This window comes from Monodon monoceros, unplaced genomic scaffold (assembly GCF_005190385.1).
Source record: "Monodon monoceros isolate NGI ecotype Baffin Bay Population unplaced genomic scaffold, NGI_Narwhal_1 Super_Scaffold_4, whole genome shotgun sequence".
Classification (NCBI taxonomy): domain Eukaryota; kingdom Metazoa; phylum Chordata; class Mammalia; order Artiodactyla; family Monodontidae; genus Monodon; species Monodon monoceros.
In genome coordinates, this window is record NW_021703781.1 from 36,941,279 (window position 1) to 36,968,674 (window position 27,396).

Genomic DNA, 27,396 nt, shown 5'->3' on the forward strand with positions numbered 1-27,396 from the left:
TGTATTATATCTGTTAAACAGAAACTGTTGTAATGAGCAGAACTAGAGGGACCCTCCAAGGATTGTGTGCTTTGACTTTATGGACAAGGACTGAGACTGGGGGAGTCCAGCGACTAGCTAGTGAATTGCAGAGTTCAATGTCAGAGGGAAATGGCTAGAGTCTCAGGCGGCAGAGCAAAGGACAGATGAAGAATGGAAGTGGGTCACCTCAGGTCTATCTGAAGCATAGAAATAATAGGACCAGCCTGCTTATCTCCCAGGGTGATCGTGAAGACTGAGGGAATTGACAGATGGAAAAGAATAAATATAAAACACCCTATAAACTAGGCTTTTCTTGCTATAATCATAGCAAAGAATGTTCAGGACTTCCTGGTGGACGACTATTGGTCTAATTTTTAATCTCTTGGGATGAGCCATCTTTGAAGTGGGAAATATTGCTTTGCCAGCAGAAGTCAGTCCTGCTGACATTTGATTGAGCAGGTGGTAATGGGAGAGAATATGCCATCCTCTATCACCACCTAAAACCTGATAGGCTGTTTTAAGATGGCCTTGGGAAACCAGGCTTTGAAATAGAGTCTCCATAATAGACATTGTTCCTGTAGATAATTTCTCATGGAGCCTATAGAGCCAGATAAGAATGATCAAGGCACATTTCCCGCTCAGTCTCAGCCACATTCTTGTGTCTTCTAAGTTGCTTTTTCTGGGAATTTGGGCTACTGTGGTAAGAGGTGTGACCTCATCTGACTGCAGTTTGCGATACAAAGGAGGATGGACTCCAATGAGATGTCAGCCAGAGTGAGGTCCTCAGCACCCCACCTTCCACTGTGCTCACCCTAGCCCCACCTGGGGATCAGCCTTACAAGGCCCAAGCCCCAGATCTGCCCCACGGGCTGCTCAGCGTCCATAGAATCATACAGCCCTCCGTTGAGGCTGCTGCAGGGTGGGCTGCCCAGGATCAGGGTGGCCCCCACTCACCAGTCTTCAAGCTGATTACTTGTCTCCCATCTGTCACCCCTCCAATCCTTCTCCAGAGCCTTTCCAAATTGTCTGCACTTCTCTTAAGCCTCCCACCCACCTGTGCCTCCTTCACACCCAGAGGATAATCTCACTTCTTATCTCACAGGTAACAGAGGTGAGAACTGCTGTACCCACCCCTACACATTGACCTGCACCTTCTCCTATTCCTTCTCCTTTCCCTCCAGGTCCCTTTTCTGTACCACACTTGCCATCTATATTCCACCCCCCCCAACAGACACATGCCTTCCCAGGGACTTCCTCCAGCCTCCCTGGTTACAGGCAGGCTTGAAGGGGCAGATGGAAAAGTATCCAGCACGCGAGAATTCCCGAGTTCCCAGCCAGGGAAAGCGTGATCCTCACCAAAGAGCCATCCTCCCCTGAAGGCCCACCCAGCCCCCTGTCAGTTTTTCACTTTAGAGTCTGATACCCCACGGCGGGACCAGTTTCTGCATTAGCCAGGATACTGTCAGAAGTGTTAGAAAAATGAACTCAAGTGAACGTAGGTAATGTTTTGGGTTCATGCGTTCAGTCCAGAGCTGAACTAGTTTCTGGATTTAGGGGCTCAGACTATGTCAGACCTTGTGATAGAGTTTTTACTCTCCAGAAACCAGAAAGATGGAGGCCAATGGTAGTCCATGTATTAATTTATGCCAAATTAATATTTCCATTTATTTCAATACAATAAGATGAATTCACTGCCGTATGCCAAAAGATGCAGCACAGGGTCTTTTACAATATCAGAGATGCTGTAGGGTGAGCCCCTAACACTGGGCAAGGGTGGCAGTGGGACAGAGATTCTGTAGTTCCAAGGAAAACTTACAGTGACACTGTGAAGCCACCAGTAGAACAGCAAGAATGTCACATTTAGTGACATTGGAATGTCACTAAATTCCAATAGATGCTAATGTGGGTTTCCTGAGCCATCCAGGTTCACTGTAAATGCCATCAGCCACATCTACCCTGGGTAATTGTTGAAAGAATGTGCTCGAAGCTGACAAGCCAGGGCACCAGGAAAATTGCTGGTGAAAAATCATTTTTTTTTTTTTTTTTTTTTCTGTAAGGCAATTGGAATGCTTACCTAGAGGGGTGTGAAAACAACAGAAACAAATGAAACACTGACACAGAGATGGAGCTAAAGCAAACATGTCTGGGATTAACCACTGAGAACCTGAGAAGCAAAACCAGGTTTTGTTCCAGAGAAAGGGGAGACCCAGGCATCCTCAAGGAGGCTCAGAAGTCTCGTTTGTCAAGTGGATTAAAGGCTATTTGGTCAATGGTTATGTGTTTACAGCTTAGAATGACTGTGCAGAGAACCCAGGAACCACTGCCTCCCTGACCTTGATGGGGGCTGTGCAAAGACTGCACCCTTTGTCAAGCTGATGCTTGGCTTCTTTTGAAGATAAGACGATGACAATAAGACTCTGTGGACAGATAGTTTGTTCCTTATTTCAGGATGGTAAGCAAAACGTTGAGCAACCAGCATGACTAACCACTGACCCACCAGTACAGTTGCCAGCAATGTGTCTGGGGGACCCTGCTCTGCCAGGTGTTACCTCTTCTATTTCTGTGTCTGGTGAGGTGTGGAGGGGTCGGGATACTCAGTATGGTGAGTGGAGGCACTCAGGGGTCTCAGGGCAGTGGCCACTGATCCGCCAGGACCCCTGAACTGATGCCCATCAGCATTGCCAGCCCTGATGCTCTCTCATCATAGAGCACCTGCAAAGTAAATGTGGCCCCCAGAATCAGAGAAGAAAGTCAGCCAGCAACCCTCACAGTCTTGCTATGAGCAGAGTCTTCCAGAACCACCTGAGGATTGAAGGCTAAGAGGTAGGAGCAGAGCAGTAGCCAATACATCAGCCCTCTTATAACTGCTTACATGCATTCCCTCATTGAGTTTTCACTGCAACACTACAAAACAGGCACTCTCACTCCCATTTTACTAGTGGCACAATTGAGGTTTATAGGGCTGGAGAAATCTATCTGGGGTTTTCAGGTGGTGAGAGGAGGCTGAATTTGTACCCAGGCCTGCTGACTCAAAGCCTGTGCTCCTTTTTAAAAAAAATTATTTTTTAAACCATTTTTAAAAATTGAAATATAATTTACAATGTTGTGTTAGCTTCAGGTGTACAGCAAAGTGATTCTGAAAAAGAATCTGATTTCTTTTTCAGATTCTTTTCCATTATACGTTATTATAAGATGTTGAGTATAGTTCCATGTGCCATACAGCAGGTCCTTGTTGTTTACCTATTTTATACATAGTAGTGTGTGTATGTTAGTCCCAAACTCCTAATTTATCCCTCTCCCCTTTCCCCTCTGGTAACCATAAGTTTGTTTTCTATGTCTGTGAGTCTATTTCTGTTTTGTAAATAAGTTCATTTGCATCATTTTTTTAGATTCCACATATAACTGTCCTCCTTTTATGGACAGATGTTACATCCTTTTATGGACAGATGTTACATCCCTCACACACCTGCCTGAAGGGCCTGCAGCAGCTGGATTCAAGCAAAAAGAACTAAGCACCACTGAACCAGAGCACCAGGATGGCAGCTGCCACCTGGATGGGGTTTTCGGGCCAGGGGTGTCCACTGCCCTCCTCCTTTCCCTTCCTCGTCTCTTGACAATGAGTTTGAGCCTCCTGTGACCTTTGGCATCAGGAAATTCCAATAGATGCTAATCAGCCTAACAATTTAGGCCAGGGTTAACAACCCACACGTTTTTGTTTTTATTTTTCAAACCACCCTTCTTTATAGGCATTCACTAGGAAAATAAGTGTCTCTCAGGCGTGGTTAGCTAACATTTGCCATGGAGGCAAAGGAGTAAAGGAGCGTACCGCTAATTCAGTAGGTGACTCTGGGCAAATTGATCACCTTCCCCAGGTCTGAGATTCCTCTTCGGCAACTGAGGGAGAGCCCTCTCTAGGAGCGGCAAGCTCAAATGCTTCAGGGGCAAATCAGGCAATGTATCCAAGTGAAGTGGGTGTGGTGTTTAGATATTAAACACAAGGTAAGAAGAGCCTTCACTTTGAGTAAATTTACCTTCTCTGTTTCTCATGAAATGTGTTATCACTTCCAGTCTGTTTTGCTTTATCTCAGCTCTGACAGAGACATATGTGTAACAAGTAAGAGGGAACTGGGCGAGTGTGATGATAAGTGTGACTGCTGACACCCAGCCCAGTTTGGGAAGACAATAGGGATGGTGGGCTTCGTACTGGCCCAGGGAGTGTTAGTAACCCATGTCCAAAGGGCCAGCAGAACTACACACCAGCTAACTGTTTTAAGACCTCAGTTATACCAGACAAGTAGGAAATCCAGGTTTTATGTGAAGTCTCCCGATTGTTAAATAATGGCCAAGATGCAGTTGATTTAAAATACCATCCAGGCTAAATAAAATGTCGGTGGGTTAAATCCCACTTAGGAGGTTTCGAGTTTGTGACCTCACTCCTAGATAATATCTAAGGCTCTGTCTGCCTGGGTTCTTTAGAAAGTAGAGAAAAAACGTTCATGTTAACATTTTGCTGGGAATACAATTCTAGGGAACCAAGAATGAGGGGAAATGAAAGTGAGGCAGGGAAGGAGGGAGTGAGGTAATGAGCTGGCCACAGCTTTGCCATAATGAAGCTGATTTCTCTGTCTTGTGGGACATCTTCAGAATCTGTATGGGGAATTCCCTGGCAGTCCAGTGGTTAGGACTCTGTGCTGTCATGGCTGAGGGCCTGGGTTCAATCCCTGGTTGGGGAACTAAGATCCCACAAGCCACATGGTACAGCCAAAAAAATAAAATTAAAAAAAAAAAAAAAGAATCTGTATGAAAGTCTTTTGTCTTGGAAGTTTTGAGTAGAAGAGGCATGGAAGAGGGTGAGCAACATATCTGCTAGTTTCCTCCCATTTCCTCGCTCACTGGTCAAAGTCCACACATATTGGAGTTAATTCTAGAGTTAACTTATGGCTGCAACAACCATCTGCTCAGCAGCCACTGGGAAGGCCAGAGCCTCTGTGGGTAAACTCTTGCACCAACTGATGCTCACAGAAGTTAGGCTCCTACCCTCCCACAGAGATTGGGAGATGGAGACCCCATTCTTCTCGATGATTACATTTCAAAGGGATAGCTCCCAGGTCCTTGAGAAATAAATTCCTGGGTTACAGAAGATACATCTCAGAGAGACAGAGAAAGGATTCACAATTTACTTTAGTTTTCTAAAGTAAATGCTCTAAGAAAAGGCAGGTCAGGAGCCTGTGATCAGGTAGTGCCTGGAACAAACAGTAAATTCTTTTGGCAGCATTGAGCTTTGTCAGGGAGGAACTTAAGGGGGCCAGGGTCACCATTCCAGGCATGCAGACTTATCAGAAACTATGCTAGTGTTTGTTCAAGTGTCTTGGTGTGGGACTGGACCAAATTGTTTGTGCTGAGAGTCTCAAGTTCTCATAGGTCACGACTGGAGGCTAGTCAAGGAGAGGGCTCAGAGGTAGCTGACTAAAGTTTGGTCAGGGAGAGAGTCTGTCAAGATAAAGCCACAGTAATCAAGACAGTGTGGTATAGCATAAGGATAGACATACAGATCAATGAAATCGAATTGAGAGTTCAGAAATAACCCCTACATATGTGGTCAATTGATTTTGACATCTAGCAAATATTGACTAAGCTCTGATCGCAAACCAAGCATGGCACTACTTCCTGGGATTATTGAGATAGTTAATATATGGCCTCTCTTGGGTAACTCAGTTTTGTGAAGAGTAGATTTTTTGTTAAGGGATACAACAGAAATATAAGGAAAGTACCAAGCAGCTATCAATCTACTTTCAGTTTTCCCACTTATAAAATGAGGAGTTTGGACAAAATCATTGTTCTAAAACTTTAAAGCGCATAAGAATCACTTAAGGAATCTCTAAAAATACATATTCCTAGGACCCAACCCTGGAGAGTCTAATCTCATAGGTCTGGGGCCCAGGAATCTGCATTTTAGCTAGACACCTCACTTGATTCTGATGCAGGAGGCCCAAGGAGCACATGTCAGAAATACTGGCCTGAAATATCTTTGATTTCTGATATTTTCTGATACTACTATTATTTGTAAATGACACCACCGGCAATAACCATACAACCTTAAAAGTGCATACATTTACCTTTGGATATATTGTCAGAAGTATGTCCAAAATATAAGAACTAAAGTAATAATTGTAGCACTGTTTCTATTAGAAAGAGAGAGAATCTAAATACTCATCTATAGAGAACTAGTTAAATAATCTTTCATAATCGTTACAAAAGACTACTACACAGCTGTTTTAAAAAATGAGGTAGTTATTTATCACTGATATAAAAAGAACTCCAAGTATACTTTTTTTTTTTTGGGCTACGCGGGCCTCTCACTGCTGTGGCCTCTCCCGCTGTGGAGCACAGGCTCTGGATGTGCAGGCTCAGCGGCCGTGGCTCACGGGCCCAGCCGCTCCGCGGCATGTGGGATCCTCCCGGACCGGGGCACGAACCCGCGTCCCCCGCATCAGCAGGCAGACTCTCGACCACTGCGCCACCAGGGAAGCCCCCAAGTATACTTTTAAGAGTGAAAAGCAAGATGCAAAACACTGTGTGTGGCAAATTATAGCCATAACTATATCCGTCCTTCTGCAAAGTAATCTTGTCTCCGCACCATCAAGAGTAAAGTCTTTTTCCCCCTCCCGTTGAATCTGGGCCGGTTAAGCAACTTGCTTAGTCAGTGGAATCTGACAGCTGGAACAGTCTTGGACTTCCAAGGCTGGGTCATAAGAAACTGGGCAGCTTCTGCCTTGGTCTGTTAAAATATTCACTCTTGAGATGCTCTTTCTCAGAACCCACTAGCCATCTCATGAGAAGCCCAAGCCTCATGAAGAGATCATATGCCAACATTCCCTTCTGTCAACTTAGTTGAGCTCCCAGGGGGACTGAGTCTGCATGTCCAGCCCAGGTCATCTGGGCTGACCTCCACTGCTATCTGATTGTAGCTGCGTGAATGACCACCCTCTCAAGAGGGAACCCCTCAGCTGAGCTCAGTTAACCCACAGAATTGGGAGCGATAATAACAAATTGTCATTTTAAGCCACTAACTTTTGGAGTAGTTTGTTACACAGCAACAGATAACTGTAACACTGTGTATAATTCGATCCTATTTGCATACTTTTAAAAGATAAGGATTTAATGTGCTAATATACACATAAGAACATTTCTGGGAGTATCTCCAAGATAACCCCCCTGCCCCCGCAGTGTCCCCTGTTTCAGGAAATGGGGCCACTCAGTTGTGCAGGCCAAAGTACTTCAGCCCATTCTAGCCTCCTTTTGTTCTTTACCTTCCACATCCAATTCACAGGTAATCTCTGCTCACTCTATTTTCAGAATGTATCGCAAATCCAACCTCTTCTCACAGCCTAAGCCAAGTCTCCATAATCTTTGACCTGAGCTACGGTAATAGCCTCAAAACTGACCTCTGTGCTTCCACTCTCATCGTTGGTTGATTATTGTGCACACAGCACCAGAATGGACATTTAAGGTATATATGATCAGTCAGTCACTTCTTTGATCCAGCCCTCCAATGGCTCTCCATTACACGCAGAGTGGTGTCCCAAGTACTTATCTTGTTGTTTGACCTGGTCCTCAGCTTGCTCTCCAGTCTCAGCTCCTGCCACTTGTCCCCCTGATTACTCTGATCTGGCCACTTTGGCCTTCTTGCTATTCCTCAAACCAAGAAACCCCTCACATCTGAATTTTGTACTTGTGCTCTCCCTCTCTAGAATGATCTTCCCCCAGGTACTCTTAGGTTCATTCCTTCACTGCAGGTCATAGCTCAGAATAATCCTCTACTCTCGACACTCTCTTTTCTTCCATGCTGCTTTTTATTCACGGCATTTACCACTACCTGATACTCTTTTATGTATTAGCTTGTTCATCACCTCCCTTGTCCACAAAAGTAGAAGCACCATGAGGCAGAGACTTGACATATCTTGCTCACCAGTGTTTCCCAGCACCCAGAACAGTGCTCAGCACACAGTAGGTGCCCAACAAGTATTTTTAAATGAATGAATATCAACAGCTGTTACTTTTGGGGTGAAGCGTTGGAACAGTGAGGGATGGAGCTTTACTTTTCATTTTATACTTTCTGTACCATCTGAATTTTTCTAATCTCATGCATATATTACTTTTTAAAAATTTTATCATCTTTTTAAAAAATAAATTATTTTATTTATTTATTTTTGGCCGCGTTGGGTCTTTGTTGCTGCATGTGGACTTTCTCTAGTTGCGGTGAGTGGGGGCTACACTTCGCTGCGGTGCGGTGCGCGGGCTTCTCATTGCTGTAGCTTCTCTTGTTGTGGAGAGCTGGCTCTAGGCTTGCGGGCTTCAGAAGTTGTGGCACGCAGGCTCAGTAGTTGTGGCGCATGGGCTTAGTTGCTCCCCGGCATGTGGGATCTTCCCAGACCAGGGCTCAAACCCATGTCCCCTGCACTGGCAGGCGGATTCTTAACCACTGCGCCACCAGGGAAGCCCTAGATATGGGTCCTTGAATGGGACTTCTGTGTCCTACTCATTACTCCACCTATGGTGGGCAGCAGAGGAAAGGGCATAGGCAGCAGAGGCCCCAGGTAAGTGGGAGGGTCCTAGAGTGGGAAAGGAGAGCTGTGCTCACTTCTCATGGGGCCCAGGGAGAACCAGCGACGTCTTGAAACATCCCCACAGTGTGGCACATGGTGAGAGCAGTGGGGTGCAGCACAAGCTGCTCTGTCTCCTGGGCTCCCGGATTAGTGAGGCCGCATATCTAAAAGTGCCCCGTGCCCTATGAGAGGCCATTGGGCCTGCAAGAGCCCTGCATTGAGGACAAGCAGAACTCTGAGCGTGCAGAGGGATACTTTTGGCAACATTTCCAGATGGGTTTTCGTGCTCTGAAAATAAGTCCTGTTGCCTGGAGGCCTCCCACCCATTGAGTCAGGGAAGAGGCGGGTGCCACCTTGAACAAAGGGGTCATTGTTCTGCTTTGGCCCTCAACACTGGCTTCTGTTTCGAGTTCCTACCAAGACAATTATCCTGAAGGCCAGGCCTGGTTCAGAAGAAATTCAAAGTTCCTTAAGATTAAAATAGGATATGTCTAGGTTTATGTCTGTTGTCCCACATAATTAAGAAGGGCTCTCTTTCGGCCTTTTTGGAGTAATGGAAATGTTGTAAATTTGTATTATGCTGGTGGCTGCATGACTCCACACATTTGTCAAAACTCAACCAATTAGACATTTAAAATAGGTAAATTTTTATTGTATGTAAATTTTACCTCACAACTGATTTTTAAAAAAGACACAGAATGCTGAAACCAGTGAACGGAAGTGTAATTAAAGACAGAATATTATACCATCTCAAAATTGCTTATTAATTACAAAAGGGAAAAACAGTAATTTTCAATGCAGACTAAGTGATACCACTCTAACCAAGTAACCAAAGTTAATTGCCAATGATGGGGTAAAAATGAGCTTCCTACTCCCATGCCCTAGGACATTTTGGAGCTCCTGCCCAAAATGCATAACATAAGCTAATCACAAGGAAACATCAGACAAACGTATTCTACAAAATAACTGGCCCATAGTCTTCAAAAATACCAAGGCCATGAAAAATTGAAGAAAGGGTGAGAAGCTGTTTCAGATTAAAGGCAACTAAAGAAATATGACAACAAAATGAAATCTTTGATCCTGGACTTGAATCTGGAATACTGGGACAATTGCTAAATTTCAAATATGGACTGTGGATTAGGTAACATTATTTTGTCAATGTTAAGTTTCCTGATTTTGATAAATGTTCTGAGATTATATTTAATAAAAAGGTCCTTGTTCTCAGAAAATTCACATAAGCATTCATGGATAAAGGGGCATGATATGCAAATTACTCTCAGATTACTAAAAAAAAGTGTGTGTGTGTGTGTGTGTGTGTGTGTGTGTGTAGAAAGAGACAGAGACAGAGACAGAGAGAAGAAATGATGACACAAATGGGGTGAAATATTAATAGCTGGGGTGAATCTGGGTGAAGGGTTATCATAACCTTTTTGAGCTATTCTATAACTTTTCTGTAAATGTGAAACTATGTCAAAATAAAAAGTTTTAAAAAGTGTCTTCTGTTTTTTGGGAGTTTTTTCTAATTTTTTTGCAGTACGCGGGCCTCTCACTGCTGTGGCCTCTCCCGTTGCGGAGCACAGGCTCCGGACGCGCAGGCTCAGCGTCTATGGCTCACGGGCCTAGCCGCTTCGCGGCATGTGGGATCTTCCCGGCCCGGGGCACGAACCCGTGTCGCCTGCATCGGCAGGCGGACTCTCAACCACTGCGCCACCAGGGAAGCCCTAAAAAGTGTCTTCTTAACGGTCAATAAGCACTTGAAAAGATGCTCAACATCATTTTCATTAGGGAAATCAAAGTCTCTGAGATACCATTTCACATCCACTAAGACAGCAATAATCAAAAAGACAGATAATAGCAAGTATTACCAAAGATGAGGATGTTTAGGTTATTCCTTAAAAATCTAAACATAGAGTTATCATTTAACCTAGCAATTCCACTCCTAGGTACATGTCCAAGAGAATTAAAAACAGGTACCAAATACATACTTGTACCTGAATGTTTATAGCAGCATTACTCACAATAGCCAAAAGGTGGAAACAGCCCATATGTCCATGAATGGATAAACAAAATGTGGTATATCCATACAATGAAATATTATTCAGCAATAAAAAGCATTAAGTGTTGATACACGTTAAACATGGATGAACTATGAAAACATTATGCTAAGTGAAAAAAGCCAGTCCAAAAGACGACATATTTTGAAACTTATTACAAAGCTAAGGTAATCAAGACAGTGTGCTACTGGCATAAGGATTGTTGTATAGATCAATGGAAAATAATTGAGAATCCAGAAATAGACTCTTGGATTTATCGTCAACTGATTTTCCACAAGGGTGCCAGGACAATTCAATAGGGAAATAATAGTCTTTTCAATAAGTAATAATGGGACAACTGGATAATCATATGCAAAGGAAAGAAATAAAAACCTACATCACACCATACACAAAAATTAACCCAAAATGGATCACAGGTCTAAATGTAAGAAGTAAAACTATAAAACTCTTGGAAGAAACCATAGGAGTAAATTTCTGTGGCCTTGGTTTTGGCAAAGCCTCTTAGATATGACACTGAGAGCATAAGAGGCAAAAGAAAAAATAGCCAAATAGGACTTCATCAAAATTAAAAATTTTGGGGGCTTCCCTGGTGGTGCAGTGGTTGAGAGTCCGCCTGCCGATGCAGGGGACATGGGTTTGTGTCCCCGTCCGGGAGGATCCCAGATGCTGCGGAGCGGCTAGGCCCGTGAGCCATGGCCACTGAGCCTGCGCGTCCGGAGCCTGTGCTCCGCAACGGGAGAGGCCACAACAGTGAGAGGCCCGCGTACCGCAAAAAAAAAAAAAAAAAAAATTTAAAATTTTGTATTTCAAATGGTACCATCAAGAAAGTGAAAAGACAGCCCATGGTGGGACTTCCCTGGTGGTCCAGTGGTTAAGACTCTGCGTGGGACCGATCCCTGGTTGGGGAACTAAGATCGCACATGCTGAAGGGCATGGCCAAAAAAAAAGCCTGTAGAATAGGAGAAAATATTTGCAAATTATCTATCTGTTAAGGGACTTGTATCCAGGATACATGAAGAACTCCAACAACTGAGCAGTAAAAATTCAAATAACAATTAAAAATGAGCAAATAACTTAAACCAACATTTCAAAGAAGACATGCAACTGGCCAATAAACACATGAAAATACACTCAACATCAACAGTCAATAGTCAACATTAAATGCAAATCAAAACCACAATGAGATACTAGGATGGCTAAATCAAAAAGATAGACAATAACACGTGTTGATAAGAATGTGGAAAAACTGGAACCCTCATACATTGCTAGTTTGAAAGTAAAATGGTGTGGCTGCTTTGGAAAATAGTTTAGCAGTTCCTCAAATGTTAAATATAGAATTGTTATATGACTCAACAATTCTACTCCTAGGTACATACCCAAAAGAATTGAAAATAGGTACTCAAATACTTCTACACAAATGTTCATAGCAGCATTATTCTCAAGAGTCAAAAAGCAGAAACAACTCCAATGTCCATCAACTGTTGAATGGGAAAGATGTGGCATATACATTCAATAAAATATAATTAGGCAATAAAAAGGAATGAATTACTGAACCATGTAATGAGGCTGAACCTTCAAAACATACTCATTGAAAGAAGCCAGTCACAAAAGACCATATATTATATGATTCCGTTTATATAAAATATCTAAAATAAGCAAAATTATAGAGACAGAAAATAGGTTAGTGGTTGCTAGGGGGTGGGAGAATGGAGGACAGAGGAATGATAACTAAGGGGTATGGGGTTTGTCTTTGAGGGTTCTAAAAATCTAAATATTTCTGAAATTGATTGTGGTGATAGTTGGACAACACTGAATATGCTAAAAACCAGTGAACTGTACAGTTTAAAATGGTGAATTTTGTGGTATTTGAATTATATCTCAATAAAGTTTTTATTAAGAATTAATTCTACCAAGGACTAAAAAGACAACTTGAATAAATGGAAAGGCATGTTCTGTTCTTGTATAGGAACATTCAAAATCATGAAGATGTCAATTCTTCCTAAGTTGATCTATAAATCTATTTTTAAAATATCTACAGGATATTTTTGGCACTAAATGATTCTAATGTTCATTTGGGAAAAAAAACAATCAACAGTAGCTCAAATAATTCTGAAAAAAGAACAAGGGACTTACCAGAGGTAAAAAGAGAGTATAATAAAATAATCAGATATTTGGGCAAGCAAAGTTGAAACATTGTATACTAAGCTGGGAATCAGCCTTGCTGCAGTGCTGGCCAAGTAGGCTTGCGCCAGCTTTTGGGTCCCTAGGTGTTTGAGTCACTCAAGGGTAATTTTTTTATGTTGAACCATATGAAATACTTGTCTTTGACCTACAAAAATATCAGTTTCAACTTACTATGGTTTAACTTAGTATTTGGAATGACAAAATGAGGGGAAAATCACAGCAGGGAATCTGAGTCAAAGTCTTTTGCCAGTGGCCAAAAACAAGGAAACCAAGTATCATACCAAGATTAAGGGCCTTAAAACTGGTCCCCAATTCAGAGATACAGCTCATAATTGGCAGCTGATGCAATTGTGGAACTGGAGCAGGCTGGGCATGAAGTGAGCAAAGTCCCAAGGAACAGCTAAAGAGGATCCTGGGCAATTTGGGGCTTTCTTTGATTGGCTATGAGTGGGAATGTGGTGAAGTACAAAAAAGGGTGACGGGTCTGGCTTGAAGATGCAGGGTCAGGACTGATCACAGAGACTCACGTGGAAAAGGGGAATTGGAGTGAATATGAGATGCAGTTGTCATCAGGCAATATATATGGTTCAGTTCTCAAGTTGGAAGCCAAGCAAATTACTATCAGGAATCAAGACACATAAATGCAATGTGTGATCCTTGATTGTATCCAAGATTAGGGAAAAATCACTATAAAGAATGTTATTGGGACAACTGGGCAATTTTGAATATGGACAATGTTAAGTAACAGTACTATATCAATATTAAATTTCCTGAGTGTGATAATTATTGTTATGTAGCAGAATATTCTTGCTCTTGGGAGATGATATAAATGGAAGGTTTTTTTTTTTTTGGTAAATTTATTTATTTATTAATTTTGGCTGCATTGGGTCTGTTGCTGCACGCAGGCTTCTCATTGTGGTGGCTTCTCTTGTTGCAGAGCATGGGCTCTAGGCACGAGGGCTTTAGTTGTTGTGGCTCTCGGGCTCTAGAGTGCAGGCTCAGTAGTTGTGGCCCATGGGCTTAGTTGCTCTGCGGCATGTGGGATCTTCCTGGGCCAGGGATCGAACCCGTGTCCACTGATTGGCAGGCGATTCTTAACTACTGCACCACCAGGGAAGTCCCTAAATGGAAGTATATGGGGATAAAGTGACATGATACCTGCATCAAATTGCTTCTGAAAAATAGAGACAGAGACACAAAGTAACTGTGGCAAAATATTAACAACTAGTGAATCTAGATGATATATATTTGATATTTTTCAAAATTAAAAAAAAAAACTTGGAAGGGATAAAAGGAATACTAGCATACATTTGGTCCACTTGATATCTATTGCTCTGTCAGATGGGGAACACTTAGCAAAAATAGGAATCAGGTACTGGTGAACATGTTTTAAAAAGTAGACACTAGGGGGCTTCCCTGGTGGAGCAGTGGTTGAGAGTCCGCCTGCCGATGCAGGCGACACGGGTTCGTGCCCCGGTCTGGGAAGATTCCACATGCCGTGGAGCAGCTGGGCCCGTGAGCCATGGCCGCTGAGCCTGCACGTCCGGAGCCTGTGCAACGGGAGAGGCCACAACAGTAAGAGGCCCACGTATCGCAAAAAAAAACCACAAAAAACAAACTAACAAAAACAGATTAACAGGAGAAAAGCATATATAAATTCATTTAGTATAAGTTTTATGTGATACAGGAGACTTTACAAGGAAATAAATACCCAAAGAAACAGTTCGACTTGAGTATATTTATACCAGGTTTAATCAAGAGTGGACAGTCATGGAGGAAAAGGATAGTTTAAGGCATATGAGGTAATTGGAGGAAACTTAGCAAGGCCTCTCTGTTAGGATTCTTCTTGGCATCCTTTGGTCTTCAGAGATTAAGATACTCTTTTCTCCAGGTATAGGAAGGGCAAATTTGAGAGTTTTATGATCTGTTTCAGGGGAGAAGGGCAAGGGGGTAAAGGTCTGAGTGACCTTGCTTCTGCTGTTTTCTCAAAATCCTTCAGCTTCCATATGCCACAGTGCCACATTCTGGGGTAGTGTATCCAGAACCCCATCACTATATATAAGATCATGTCATCTGCAGGGATAGTTTTACATCTTCCTTTACATTTTGGATGCCTTTTATTTCTTTTTATTGCCTAATTACTCTGTCTAGAACTTCTATTACTATGATGAACAGAAGTGGCAAGAGTGGACATGCTTGTCTTGTTCCTGATCTTGGGGGAAAGCTTTCAGTGTTTCATCATTGAGTATGATTTTAGCTGTGGGTTTTTCATGCATGACCTTAAGGACACACATTCTTCTTGAGTGTTTTCTATGTGCCAAGCATTTCTAAGTGCTCTGCATGTATTATCTCGTTAATTGTACATAACCCTGTGAAATAGGGATTATTGTCCTTTTTACAGATGAGAAAACTGAGGCACAAAAAATCTGTTCCCTCCATAAGTGAAATTTTTGCATGTAGTTTTTATTTTTACACAAAGCATGTAGTATTTTTATTAAAATAGTGAGTTATTAGAATATACTAAGCATTAATTCTAAAACAAATTTTGTAGCATCACGAATCACACTATATTGTGAATTTAGATCACACAATCATTTATTAGATGGTGGTTTACTGCAGTCCAGTGCTAAGCTCATGATTACTCTGTACTCTGAGTACTTAGTACACAATTGTGCACTGTTGCGGTTCTTAAATACTCATTGCTTTATCGATATTTATTTTCTAATATATGCAAAAATGATAACTTTTTTCTAGATAAGAACGGTATTATCACTTTGCAACATAAAATAGTTCAGTTAAATGGTCTAAGAATTCACCATTGCTTAGTTGTTAAGAACCAGCACCCTGGAGCCAGATGGTCTAGATTCAAGTACTGGCTCTATTATTTGTGAGCTGTGTGACCTTGAGCAAGTTATTTACCCTCTCTGTGCCTCAGTTTCTTTACCTTAAAATGAGGAGTAATGCAGACAAACCTAAATTTTGTAGAATGGGGACATTCTACAAAATGACTGGCCAGTACTTTCCAAAAGTATCAAGTTCATGAAAGGAAAATTTAAAAAATAACAAGACTAAGGAACCATCCCAGATTAAAGGAGCCTAAAGAGACACAACAACCGAATGCAATGTGGGCTGTTAGGTGGGATGCTGGGGCAGGAAAAGGCATTAGAGGGACAAATAATAATTGGCTATATGAATATACCAGCTCTCTCCTCCCCCACAGAGAGAGAGAATTCTGAGTAGTGTGTTTTGCGGTGCCTTCCAAAGACTCCCTACAGTAGAAGGCTCCAGTCACTCACTGCGATAGCTTGATTCTTAATACGTCCTTTATTGGCTGCTGCCTTCCATTCTCTGTTTCCTCACTCCCTGCCCAGTGTTCACTCTACCTCCCCAATAAACTACCTGCTCTAAAGTCCTTGTTGCAAGGTCAGCTCCTAAGGGAATTGAAACTAGGACATTTCATTCCACTGATATAAAGCACAAAAATAGCTAGAATTAATCTATGCTATTAGAAGCCTGGGTAGAGCTGGATGGGGACAGAAATGGGGCTCCTGGGGTGTATGTAATGTTCTGTTTCTTGATCTAAGTACCGGTTATATGACTTTGTTCCATTTGTGAAAATTAGCTGAGCTGTATAGCTACAATAGGTGCTCTTTTCTGTAGGTATATTATAATCCCCCCCCAAAAAAAACAATAATAATTCTGTTAGTTTGGGCAGAGTGTTTTTGTTTTTTGGGGTTTTTTTTCAGTGAAGGAATGGTAAAAATTCTTACTCACTGGCTTGGCAATGAACACAGGGATAATACATTTATATTAGCTAAAACAACAAATCATTTTTATAATTATTTTTCTGGTTCACATATGGTCAGTAAATGAGAAGAAGCAAAGGCCAAAGAGATGAGAACTTGGGCCAGGATGGCAAAGGAGAAGACAAGAAAAAGAAGATAAAGGTGGCATAGTATTCACAGATCAAGAAAGAGATAAAAGGAAGCAAGAGACAACAAAAAAAGAAACACAGATGTTTTTATCTCCCTAGGGTCAGAATAGGTTATAAAGCTTCCTCTCCAGGAAGACATATATCATATGCTGTCAATTAAATGTGGAATATAAAATCAAAGACAAAACCAAGCAAGCAAACAACACTCCTCAAAATGAACTCGGACATTCAGAGAAGAGATTGGTGGTTGCCACAGGCGGGGGCTGGGGGATGTGAGAAATGGGTGAAGGAGGTCAAAAGGTACAGACTTCCAGTTATAAAATAAATAAGTCATGGGGATGTAATTTACAGCATGGTGACTATAATTAATAATACTTATTTTATATTTGAAGGTTGCCAAGAGAGTAATCTTAAAAGTTCTCATCACATGGAAAAAATTTGTAACTATGTGTGGTGATGGATGTTAAGCTGACCTGCAGTGGCGATCCATTTTGCAATATACATGAATATCAAATCATTATGTTGTACACTTGAAACTAATATAATGTGATATGTCGATTATACTTCGAACAATTTTTTTAAAAGACTCCTTTCCAAACCTTAGAAGCACAGACATTCATAAAATGACCTCTATTTCTTACATTCAATAAAGAAAAATTTCATTGAAGAAAACTGCAGAGTCAGTCCCAGTTACAAAGGAAGTGCATCTCTTTTCGAAGCATCATGTTATCATACTGTGGCCTTTTGCCAGAGGACTCAAGATTTATAGCCAAGGCAGAGAGGATATTTCCCACTGGCACCTGCCTGGTGGTTTAAGTGTTAAACCCAAGCCTCAGAGGAGAAAGTCCCCATTCTTGTTGCAGATTGTAATGAAAGACTAGGAAGGAGGTATCTGAACCAGCTCTGTGAATTTTATTTTAGGTTGGACTGAGCAACAATATGCATATCAAAAAACCAAGCAGATTGGCCTTCCCTGATGGCACAGTGGTTAAGAATCTGGCTGCCAATGCAGGGGACACGGGTTCGATCCCTGGCCCAGGAATATCCCACAAGCTGCGGAGCAACTAAGCCCGTGCGCCACAACTACTGAGCCTGCGCTCTAAAGCCCACGAGCTGCAACTACTGAGCCCACGTGCCACAACTACTGAAGCCCACTTGCCTAGAGGCCGTGCTCTGCAACAAGAGAAGCCACGACAACGAGAAGCCCGTGCACTGCAACGAAGAGTAGCCCCCCGCTCACCACAACTAGAGAAAGCCCGCGCACAGCAACGAAGACCCAATAGAGCAAAAAATAAATACAAATAAATTTATAAAACAAAAAAAACAGCAGATTATCATGAGATTTATAAATATTTGTCAGCTACTCTTTCAAGGTCCTCCCTACAGATATTAACCCTCCTTTTTTTTTTAAACAGGAGATTCCAGGTTGACATATATTTAAGTTAAACTGAACTCTTTAGTGCAGACACTAAAACATTATTGCAATACATTGTAAAAGCAAGTTCAAATGTCATAGCATGTGTATGAGTGCACACACACACACAAACCTACTTTGAGCCTGTGTCTGACATTTTCTACTCTCCTAAGTAAAGAACAAAACTTTTGCTGAGATTTTTTAAAAAGTGTAATTTAGGGATTTAAGATTATGCAATTAAAACAGTCTGAAAGTTACTCCCCTCCATGCTGTATCCTTATAAATGATACAACAGATATAAGAAATAAATTGTTGACTTCATGTCTGGGCTTGAAATCATGAAGGGGGATTGCTTGAGAGTACAGAAACAAACAATGTGGCCCCCCCAAAGAAAGAAATTGATATGAAACCATGGGAGAAGTCAAGCCCCCAGGTAACCTAAGTTTACACCCACATAGGAATTCTGCTGAATCCTGAATCAGGTGGGAGAATTCTAAACCAGAAAATTAGTGTACAGTCAAGAAGTGCTAGTGTCCGAGGAATGCCACTGCCATGGAAGATAGATAACAAACTATCTAAAAACTAGCAAATGGAAGATCTTATATGTGATCAATAGATCAATTAAAACAAATTCATTTAGTATATTCAGCAACACAAAGCAAAATAATACCAAAGAATTATGAAAAAGAACCAATTAGAAATCTTGAAAATTAAAGCCCAAATTGTTGAAAAGAAAAACCTCAAAAGATAGTCTGAGTAACAGAACAGACACACTGTGTGAATTAGCAAGCTGGGGATTAAGTTTACGGGGTCTTACAGAATAGAACAAAGAAAAAAAGAAGATGAGAAAGTTTAGAGACATAAAGAATGGATAAGGACATTTTACCTTTCATTTAGGAATTCCAGAGGGAGAATATAGAGAGAAAGGAGGAGGTAGTATTTAATCAATGGCTAAGCATTCCCCAGAAGTGAAGAAAGCTAAGAAATTTCAGAACATCAAAATAAAGAAAAAAATGCAAAAAGTTACCATAGCAGAAAGATAGTTTAGCTTTAAAGAAATAAGGATCAGATTTTCATTGTAAATTTCATTAGCAACACACCAGGAAGACAATGAGATGATATCTTCAATGAGCTGTTGGAAAATAACTGTCATTTTAGAATTCTACACTCAGCTACAGTATCACTTTAAAGCACAGGCGAAACGAAGGCATATTTTAAGTATTCAGCATTTAAGAACGTTTAGCACCAACAGATTCCCACTGAAAGAACTACTTAAGATGTACGCCTACATACAAAAAAGGCTGAAGGAATACAGAGGGAAAAGCAGTATGAAAAAAAGTAATCTTAGCCAAGTAATCTTGCACAATTCAGTCAATCCTATAGCTTAAGACTAAATTAGTATTAATTGCCAAACATGTTTAAAACAATTTAGAATTAGAATTCTGGATGATATGAACAGGGGAGTTGGGGAGAAGGGAAACAGCAGAAGGAAGTGAAAATGTCTTCTCCTGTTTAGGAAGAGTATATACATACTGATTACTTTTAGATTTTGTTAGGCAAGTATAACTTTATGTGTGGGTATAAAAAATTAAGAGTAACCATTAGAAAAAAAGGAATAGAATGTATAAATTTCACACCAACAGAAGAAAAGAAATGCAACAAAGAAAATTCAATCAACCCAACAGATATCAGGAATGGGGAGAAAAAAGAAACAGAGACCATAGGAAATAGAACACACAAAGTAAGGTAATACGGTTAAATCCAAACAAATGATTGACTATAATAGGAAAAAAGATTTAAGTGAATAAAAAATGGGAGATTCATGTGAAAACACCATTCGAGGAAAATTAAAATTGCCAATAAGCTTAAGAAAAGATGTTCAATCTCACCAGTTATCAAGGAAATACAAATATATGGCATTGAGATGCCATCTTTACTGCCCAGATTGGCAAATACTTTTAATTTTGGTAATAGCACGTGTTAGTTAGGAAGTTGGGCAAGCAGTTACCCTCATAGCCCACCATTGGGAGTGTATTACTGGCACAATCTGGAGAACAATTTATCATCTCTATTAAAACCAAAACATTTGCATACAGGTGCAAGGAAGTATAGTCAAGGATATTCTAGCAGCATGGCTTATAACAATGAGATATTGGAAAGAACCTAAATGTTTCCCGTAATTGGGAGAACAACTAAATAAGCCATAGCATGTTCATACTGCAGAATACTTTGCAGTCGTTAAAAAGAATAATTTAGATTCATTTGTGATAATATGGACAGGCATATTGTGAATATTTAAAAATACACAGAATGAAAGGTACAGAATTAGTTTATACATGTAAAAGCACATAAATAAATACTGTGTGTGTAGACAGACAGACAGACAGACACATGTACATAAACACCTAGAAGAAGCTCTGAAGGCTTAAACATCAGACTCAGAGTTAAGATCTCCTCTGAGTGGATGAGATGAGATGAAGAGTGGAGTGAGTGGTATGTGTTGGCTTGTGGGGAGAGTTGGGGTGGGGTAGATGCAAGGGCTTTAGTCTTCTTTGTAAAGTCTGATTTTACTTTCAAAGAAATATTTGTGTATTATTTGTTGAATGAGTTTGATTACAGTTTTTTTTTTCCTCTGGATGTGCCTGCCTTTGCACAAATGGCAGATTTGCTAACCTAGCTATCTAGGCATTCAGGGAACGGGCTGAGTAGGCACAAGTGGTTTACCAACCCTTGCACAACAGGATTTATGACCTCTCTTCTCCCTCCCTTCTACCCCACAGTACTCCCCAGATGTTGGAATCTAAGGAAGGAAACGGGGCTGCCATATCCAGCTGTGGAGTAAGGATGGTAGCACCCACTCTTGAATAAGAAGGTTACCAACACCCTGCTAAGTGAAGCTGTGTGTTTGTGTGTGTGTGTGTGTACGCGCGCGTGTGTGCTGGGAAGTCGTCTTTTATGTAAGTACGCTGGAAAAATTATACTTCAGGTAAGGTTTCAGGGACACAATGAACCCTACAGCTTCTAAACTATTAAAGCTTTTTTGTGACCTCCCTTGAGCTATCCACTTTCTGAGCTCTAATGTGTAACATCAAGAAAAGGAGGAACCTTCTCCTCTTTGGCAATGAGAAGTTGGAGACACAGCCAGAACAACTCTTTATGTCACCGATTAGTCTCAGGCTTATGCATTTTGCTATTTTAAATTTCTCCCTTATTTCAAACCAACGTGGAAATATTTAATTAGAGCTCTTCTATAATGATGTTGTTGTAGAAGTAAAAAAACAACAATTCTTTCTGGTTCTCCAAATTCCACACTGCAAAGTCCAGTGTGTTTCCTCTCTTCCTCTCTGACCCCCATGGCCCTCAGAACTTTCTCCATACTCTGAAACCCCAGTAGTAAGTTATAATCTGCAGGATCCATTTGGAATTTACAATATTGAATTCCTATAGTATTGCCAATCGTATTGTACCACTGGTTCCTTCTATCTTTCTATTTCTTTCTCTCCTTTGAAGTTCCTAATGCAGTGGTTGATTGGTTACTTGATTGATTAGAATCTGGAAGTAGCTGGTGTATAATCATCATTAATGCTTGGTTCCCTCAGCTAGCGTTGGCTAGGTGCCTGGGACAATGTCTGGGCAGACCCCTCATCTTCTCCCCTGTGGTCCATTAGCCCAGGATGTTGCAAGGAAACTGTGGGGAGTCCTGATGAGTCTGAGCCTCCCTAAAGCCAACAGTCCAAGAGAGGGCTACTTCAGTTTCTAAGCCTAAGCACTTTTCTTCCATTACCACCCAAGGAGTTTGGCCCCAATACACCCTGCTCCCAGCAAGGATCCACTACATAATTTGTGGGGCCCAGTTCCCTGCCTCCGTGGGGGCCTCCAGAAGCAAGTCCTGACCTCTCTCCACTATGACAGCTCTTTCTTAGTCATTTTCCATATGACAAAGAGACACACTGGCTGTCAAGTCCTGACCTCTCTCCACTATGACAGCTCTTTCTTAGTCATTTTCCATATGACAAAGAGACACACTGGCTGTCAAGGTTGGCACCATGGAGCTGCACTGCTCACCAGGGAACACAGCCTGGCTCTTTATCCCTACATTCTTTAATTTCAGAAGCCTGGGCATCACCTGGGAGCTTGTCAGAAATGCAGTGTCTCAGGCCTCATCTCAGACCTATTCATTTAGAATCTGCTTTTTAACAAGATCCCTGGCAGACACCTGGGCACAGAAACTAAGATTAAGCTCAGAGAAGCTCAGATTAAGGCTCTAGGCCTGGGATCTCCCCTGATACAGTTGACTTCACAAATACCATGGCAGGAAAGTCCTCTAGGATTTTCACTGGTTGACAGTTTTAATCATGTAAGTATAGCAAGAGAATGACCAGTATGACAGGTAGATTTATCTGAATTCTCAGGCATGGTTATTGCAGTGCAAGATCTCTTTAACATGAACAAATTCAATACAAAGCATGATTCAAAAACATTTGAAGGAATACTAGTAAAGAGAGTAAGATTGAACACACAGGAAGGGGAGTTCAAAACAGCACCATTCCAGGAGAAGCAGGAAAGGCTCAATCAAGAACATAGTGGTCACTGGCCTTGGGCGAAAGGGGGGATGACTCTTCCAGAGACTGAAAGAAAGGAGTGGAGGCAGCATGTAGCCTGCTGTTTTTGTTTGCCTAGCATCCCTTCTTCCTGCTTTTGGTAACAGTCCCAACTTTTTGTTTGGGGACCATTTCTGTCCATTCTATGTGGTCTTGGTAGAAAAGCCAATTAGGGGAGTGGGAATATGACCCAAGGGAAGCTAATGAGATTCTATTTACCTCAGGAATGTGAAATTCAGAGGAGAAAACCAAGAAGAGAAGTGACTGGAACTGAGTCCTTCTAGTGGCAGGGGCTCAGAGGAGACTGCCCTAGGTTCCTCTGCTTTATGCTCTTCTCAAGACCAGTGTCTGCTTGCTTTCCTTAAGTTCTGTGAGCTTTGCAATATCTTTCCCCCAAATTCTGGTTTGTTTGAGTTTGCCAGTCAAATTATGTTGTGTGCAAAGAAAGAACTGTATGAGATACAGAAGGTGTAGACATAGAAACATTTTAAGTTGAGGTGAGAAGTCCGTTTTCTCTAGCAGAGGCAAATAGGATGGATACTTTGAACCACATGGTAAAGTTAGGGAAGGGATCTAATCAAGGATAAGGACATAGAGAAAGTATAAGTAAAAGGACTGCCAGTCAGTGCTGAGGGGCCAGCTAAGTTTGTAGAATATGAAATCGCAGTGATTTCCTTGAGTAACCTAGGTGTAGGAAAGGAGAAAGGGCATAGTTGGATTGATTCAAAGCTAGGAGTTAGCAGAGACCATGTGTCAGAAACATAAGGTGGGGATATTAAAGGGCTGTCAAGAGAAGTTAAAAGCTAATATCATGGGCTGCAGGCAGGACAAGCTAGGAAATGAAGCTAAGATGGCGAAATGGGGAGGAGGGGCACTGAGACACTGAGGCTTGGGTTAGTTGAGAACAGACCAGGGAATAAGAGAGAGACTTGGAAGTTTAAGAGGCTGCTCTATTGCAGTCCAGATTTAAAAGTCAGAAAGTTTCAGCTGCTAAGGTCCAGGGTGTGGGTAATCCACGGACTTTGAGAATTGGAATGTAGATTAAGGTTATTAAGGCACATTGAGGCCAGGGTCATCCACATGGTCACTGAAGTTGACCATGATGATGTTATATAAGATGTAAGTTTGGTAACTGGCTCACCTCAATTTTACCAACCAAGTTCTTAAGTGGTTTTATTTAAAAATATTTTAAATGAATGTATGGGAATGGCCAGGAGGTTGGTAGACTGCAATTTAAAACTGAAGTTCCTTCAAGAAACTACTAGCTATAGAGTAACATAATGGCTAATGGTGTGGGTTCCTGGCTCTGCTCCTTTACTGGCTGTCTAACCCTGAGTAAGTTACTTATCCTCCCTGTGCCTCAGTTTCCTCAACTATAAAATGAGCATAAGACTACCCGCCTCACAAAGTCATTGTGAGAATTAAATGAATTAACATGTATAAAGTGGTAAATGCTGAGCACTTCATAAATGTTAGGTATTGTTATTAAAGAGGAGACATTATAAATAAACTATAATATAATGTGATACTTTATGATGAATATTTGTACAAGCATGTAGAAAATAACTGAGGGGGGAGCACTTAAAACTATCCTTGGGATAACCAGGGAAGTCTTCAGTAAAGAGACAGAAGCAAAACAAAGTCCAAGAGTTTGATAAACAAAGGTCATAGGGGAAGTGGTAGGATCTATGTTCAATGCTCACAGTATGACAGGCACCGTGCTATTTTACAAATATTATCACATTTAACACCACATCCCTGCAAGACATGTAACTTCCTTTCACTGAGGAAAACTCACAGGGATTAAATAACTTGGGCACACAGGAATGGAAAGGGTATTAGACAGCATACAAAGGGTATCTAATACAAAGGGAAAAATAACAAACCACTACTCTTACCCCAAAATCCTATTCAAATGGAACTTTGGAATCACAGATCTGAGCTTATTGGGCCCCCAGCCTAAAGAGTCCCACTCAAGGATATCCATATACCAGTTTGTCTACCGCTCCACTCAGTCCAGGTCCCAACATGGGATAGCCTAACTAGTGCCTAACTAGCCTAACTAATAGCCTAACTAACCAAAATTGGAATCTTCATTTTAAAAAGCAAGTTGGTGTGGAAGAAGAAGAACTCTGCTGAGGGGCCTTCAAAGAAGTGTGAGGTGGAATAGGTAGATCACTGAGCGCTCATGGGAAGCTGGGAATGTTGAGGATGGAGTCACATGCAGGGATCAGATTACAAATGGCTTTTGCCTGTCATATGAGAAGTTTGGACTTGATTCTGAGAGCAATGCAGAGGGAGTAAAGGATGTTTAAGGAGGCCCTACACAGTTAGCTGAAACCGAGCATGTCGTTAAAGTACGATGACAGCCAGATACATCAATCTCCAGAAAATCTGGGCTGACCCCCAGACAGGCAGAGGAGACTCAGCAAGGAAGAGGAGCGGCGGCGAGCTCTTCCTCCCTCCACATCGCCGGTTGTTTAAGGCCCCTCGGCTTGTTCTCCCACACCTCCTTTTGGCTCCTCTCTCTAAACACACCTGGCTGCCTGAGTGCTTCCGGGGCTAACCACGCGCCTCCTCCTGCGCCCCCCGGCTGAAGCGCAACCCGGCCGACCCACCCCTTCAGCGCCCCCTGGCGTCTTCACCCTTGCTCTCTTTTTTTTAGTGAAATAATTTTTTAAAAATTTATTTTATTTAAGTATAGTTGATTTACAACGTTGTTTTAATTTCTTCTGTATAGCAAAGTGACTCAGTTATACATATATAAACTTTTTCTCATATTCTTTTCCATTATGACTTACCACAGGATATTGAATATAGTTGCCTGTACTATACAGTAGGACCTTATTCATCCATTCTGTATGTAATAGTTTGCATCTGCTAACCCCAAACTCCCAATCCATCCCTCCCCACCCTCCCTTCCCCTTGGCAACCACAAGTCTGTTCTCTGTATCTGTTAGTCTGTTTCACAGATAGTTCATTTGTGTCATATTTTAGATTCCAAATATGTGATATCATATAATATTTGCCTTCTGACTTACTTCACTTAGTATGATAATCCGTAAGTCCACCCATGGGACTGCAGGGCTCTTCTAACTCGCGTACCTCAGAGAGCCGCCCGGCCTCCTTCCGCGGCGCCCCGCATCCGGTCACATGAGGCGCAGGTCACCTGCTCTCTGGTCACGTGAGGCCGGTCACGTGCCAGGGCCGCACCGCTAGCATCCGGAGACTTTCGGGGCTTAGCGGGTGCGGTCCAGCGGCTCCCTGAGCCCACCGAACTGCACGGCCAGGATGGTGAGGGCGGGGGTTCGGGTTCGGGTTTGGCCCTGACCGCCGCCTCCCCGGAGCTCAGCCCCTCTTCTCGTCCTTCCCGCTGCAGATGAACGGGACCACCCCCGACCAGGAGCGGCCGCCGGTGTCCGAGCCCGTGTGGGAGCGGCCCTGGTCGGTGGAGGAGATCCGCAGGAGCAGCCAGAGCTGGTCGCTGGCAGCCGACGCCGGCGTGAGAGGCGGGCCCCAGGGACCGGAGGGGAGGGCGGGCCTTCTGGCGTGATGCGCGGCCTGCGAGCGGTACCCCGGAAGCCCCCAGTGCCCCTCCACCCAGTCGATCCTGTTGCCTCTCATTGACTCAATAACGCCCCTTCCCGTCCTCGAAAACTCCCGGGTGATAGTCCCCAGGCACTTGGGCGGAGGCGGGGTGGTTGATCTTAGCCCTCTCAGTGCTCCCACCTGGACTGCGGCCCTTCCTTGTTTGGGTTTTCTAGCCAGGCGCCCAACTCCACCCTGAGCGGGGATCGGCTTCCGCCACCTCGCAGGCTTACATGGTACTAGTTAGGCTATTCCATGTTGGGACCTGGACTGAGTGGAGCGGTAGACAAACCAGTATATGGATATCCTTGAGTGGGACTATTTAGGCCGGGTGCCCAATAAGCTCAGAACTGTGATTCCAAAGTTCCATTTGAATAGGATTTTTGGGTAAGAGTAGTGGTTTGTTATTTTTCCCTTTGTCTCTGATCCCTGCAGAATGACAACCAAACAGGACTTTTAAATTCCTCCAGAAACGATATAGCAAATATCCATTGACTCATTGAGACTGTTCTGATGAGCTTTTTAAATGTTTTTTGATGCTACTTGGTCTTTGTACTGTCAAAAGCAGCATCCCTTTTACATTCCAGCACACGGGCGCACACACACACCCAGGCGAAAGGAAATGGGTTCTTTTCTGTTTTGACATGCAGAATAGGTGCATATAATATTGATACTACTGTATGTTTGTTTTTTAAATAGTTACTACAGTTTCTACAGGAATTCTCACAACAGACTATCTCTAGGACCCATGAAATCAAGAAACAAGTGGATGGACTAATTCGGGAAACTAAAGCCACAGATTGTCGACTACATAATGTCTTCAATGACTTCCTTATGCTGTCTAATACCCAGTTCATTGAGAACGTGAGTTACTTAGTTACATCAGACTTATAAAAAAATAATACTCTTAGAAGGAGCAAGAGTCACTGTGATACTAAGTGACCCATTATTAGGTTCTCTAAAATTTTGGTGAAGTAGTAGTTCTTGCTGATTG

General features: G+C 42.2%; 2 protein-coding genes across 13 annotated transcripts in view; one reads left to right on the top strand and one right to left on the bottom strand.

The window, feature by feature from the left end:
• Nucleotides 1-25,955, bottom strand: part of NCOA4 (nuclear receptor coactivator 4) — a 63,819-nt gene extending 37,864 nt beyond the window's left edge. The window contains exon 1 of one of the 2 annotated variants that reach the window (XM_029244790.1): nucleotides 25,856-25,955. The gene's annotated coding sequence lies outside the window, so the exon portion shown is untranslated. The remainder of the gene's footprint in view (nucleotides 1-25,855) is intronic. The other variant, XM_029244793.1, reaches the window with a different exon arrangement.
• A 60-nt stretch (nucleotides 25,956-26,015) lies between these two features.
• LOC114908521 (WASH complex subunit 2C-like) overlaps nucleotides 26,016-27,396 on the top strand; it is a 56,600-nt gene continuing 55,219 nt past the window's right edge. For 8 of the 11 annotated variants that reach the window (XM_029244778.1, XM_029244783.1, XM_029244782.1 and 5 more), the window contains exons 1-3: nucleotides 26,016-26,108; nucleotides 26,194-26,316; nucleotides 27,102-27,266. In XM_029244778.1, coding sequence (XP_029100611.1) covers nucleotides 26,106-26,108; nucleotides 26,194-26,316; nucleotides 27,102-27,266 — 291 coding nt within the window. In that variant the 5' untranslated portion in view covers nucleotides 26,016-26,105. The remainder of the gene's footprint in view (nucleotides 26,109-26,193; nucleotides 26,317-27,101; nucleotides 27,267-27,396) is intronic. The other 3 variants (XM_029244780.1, XM_029244781.1, XM_029244785.1) reach the window with 1 other exon arrangement.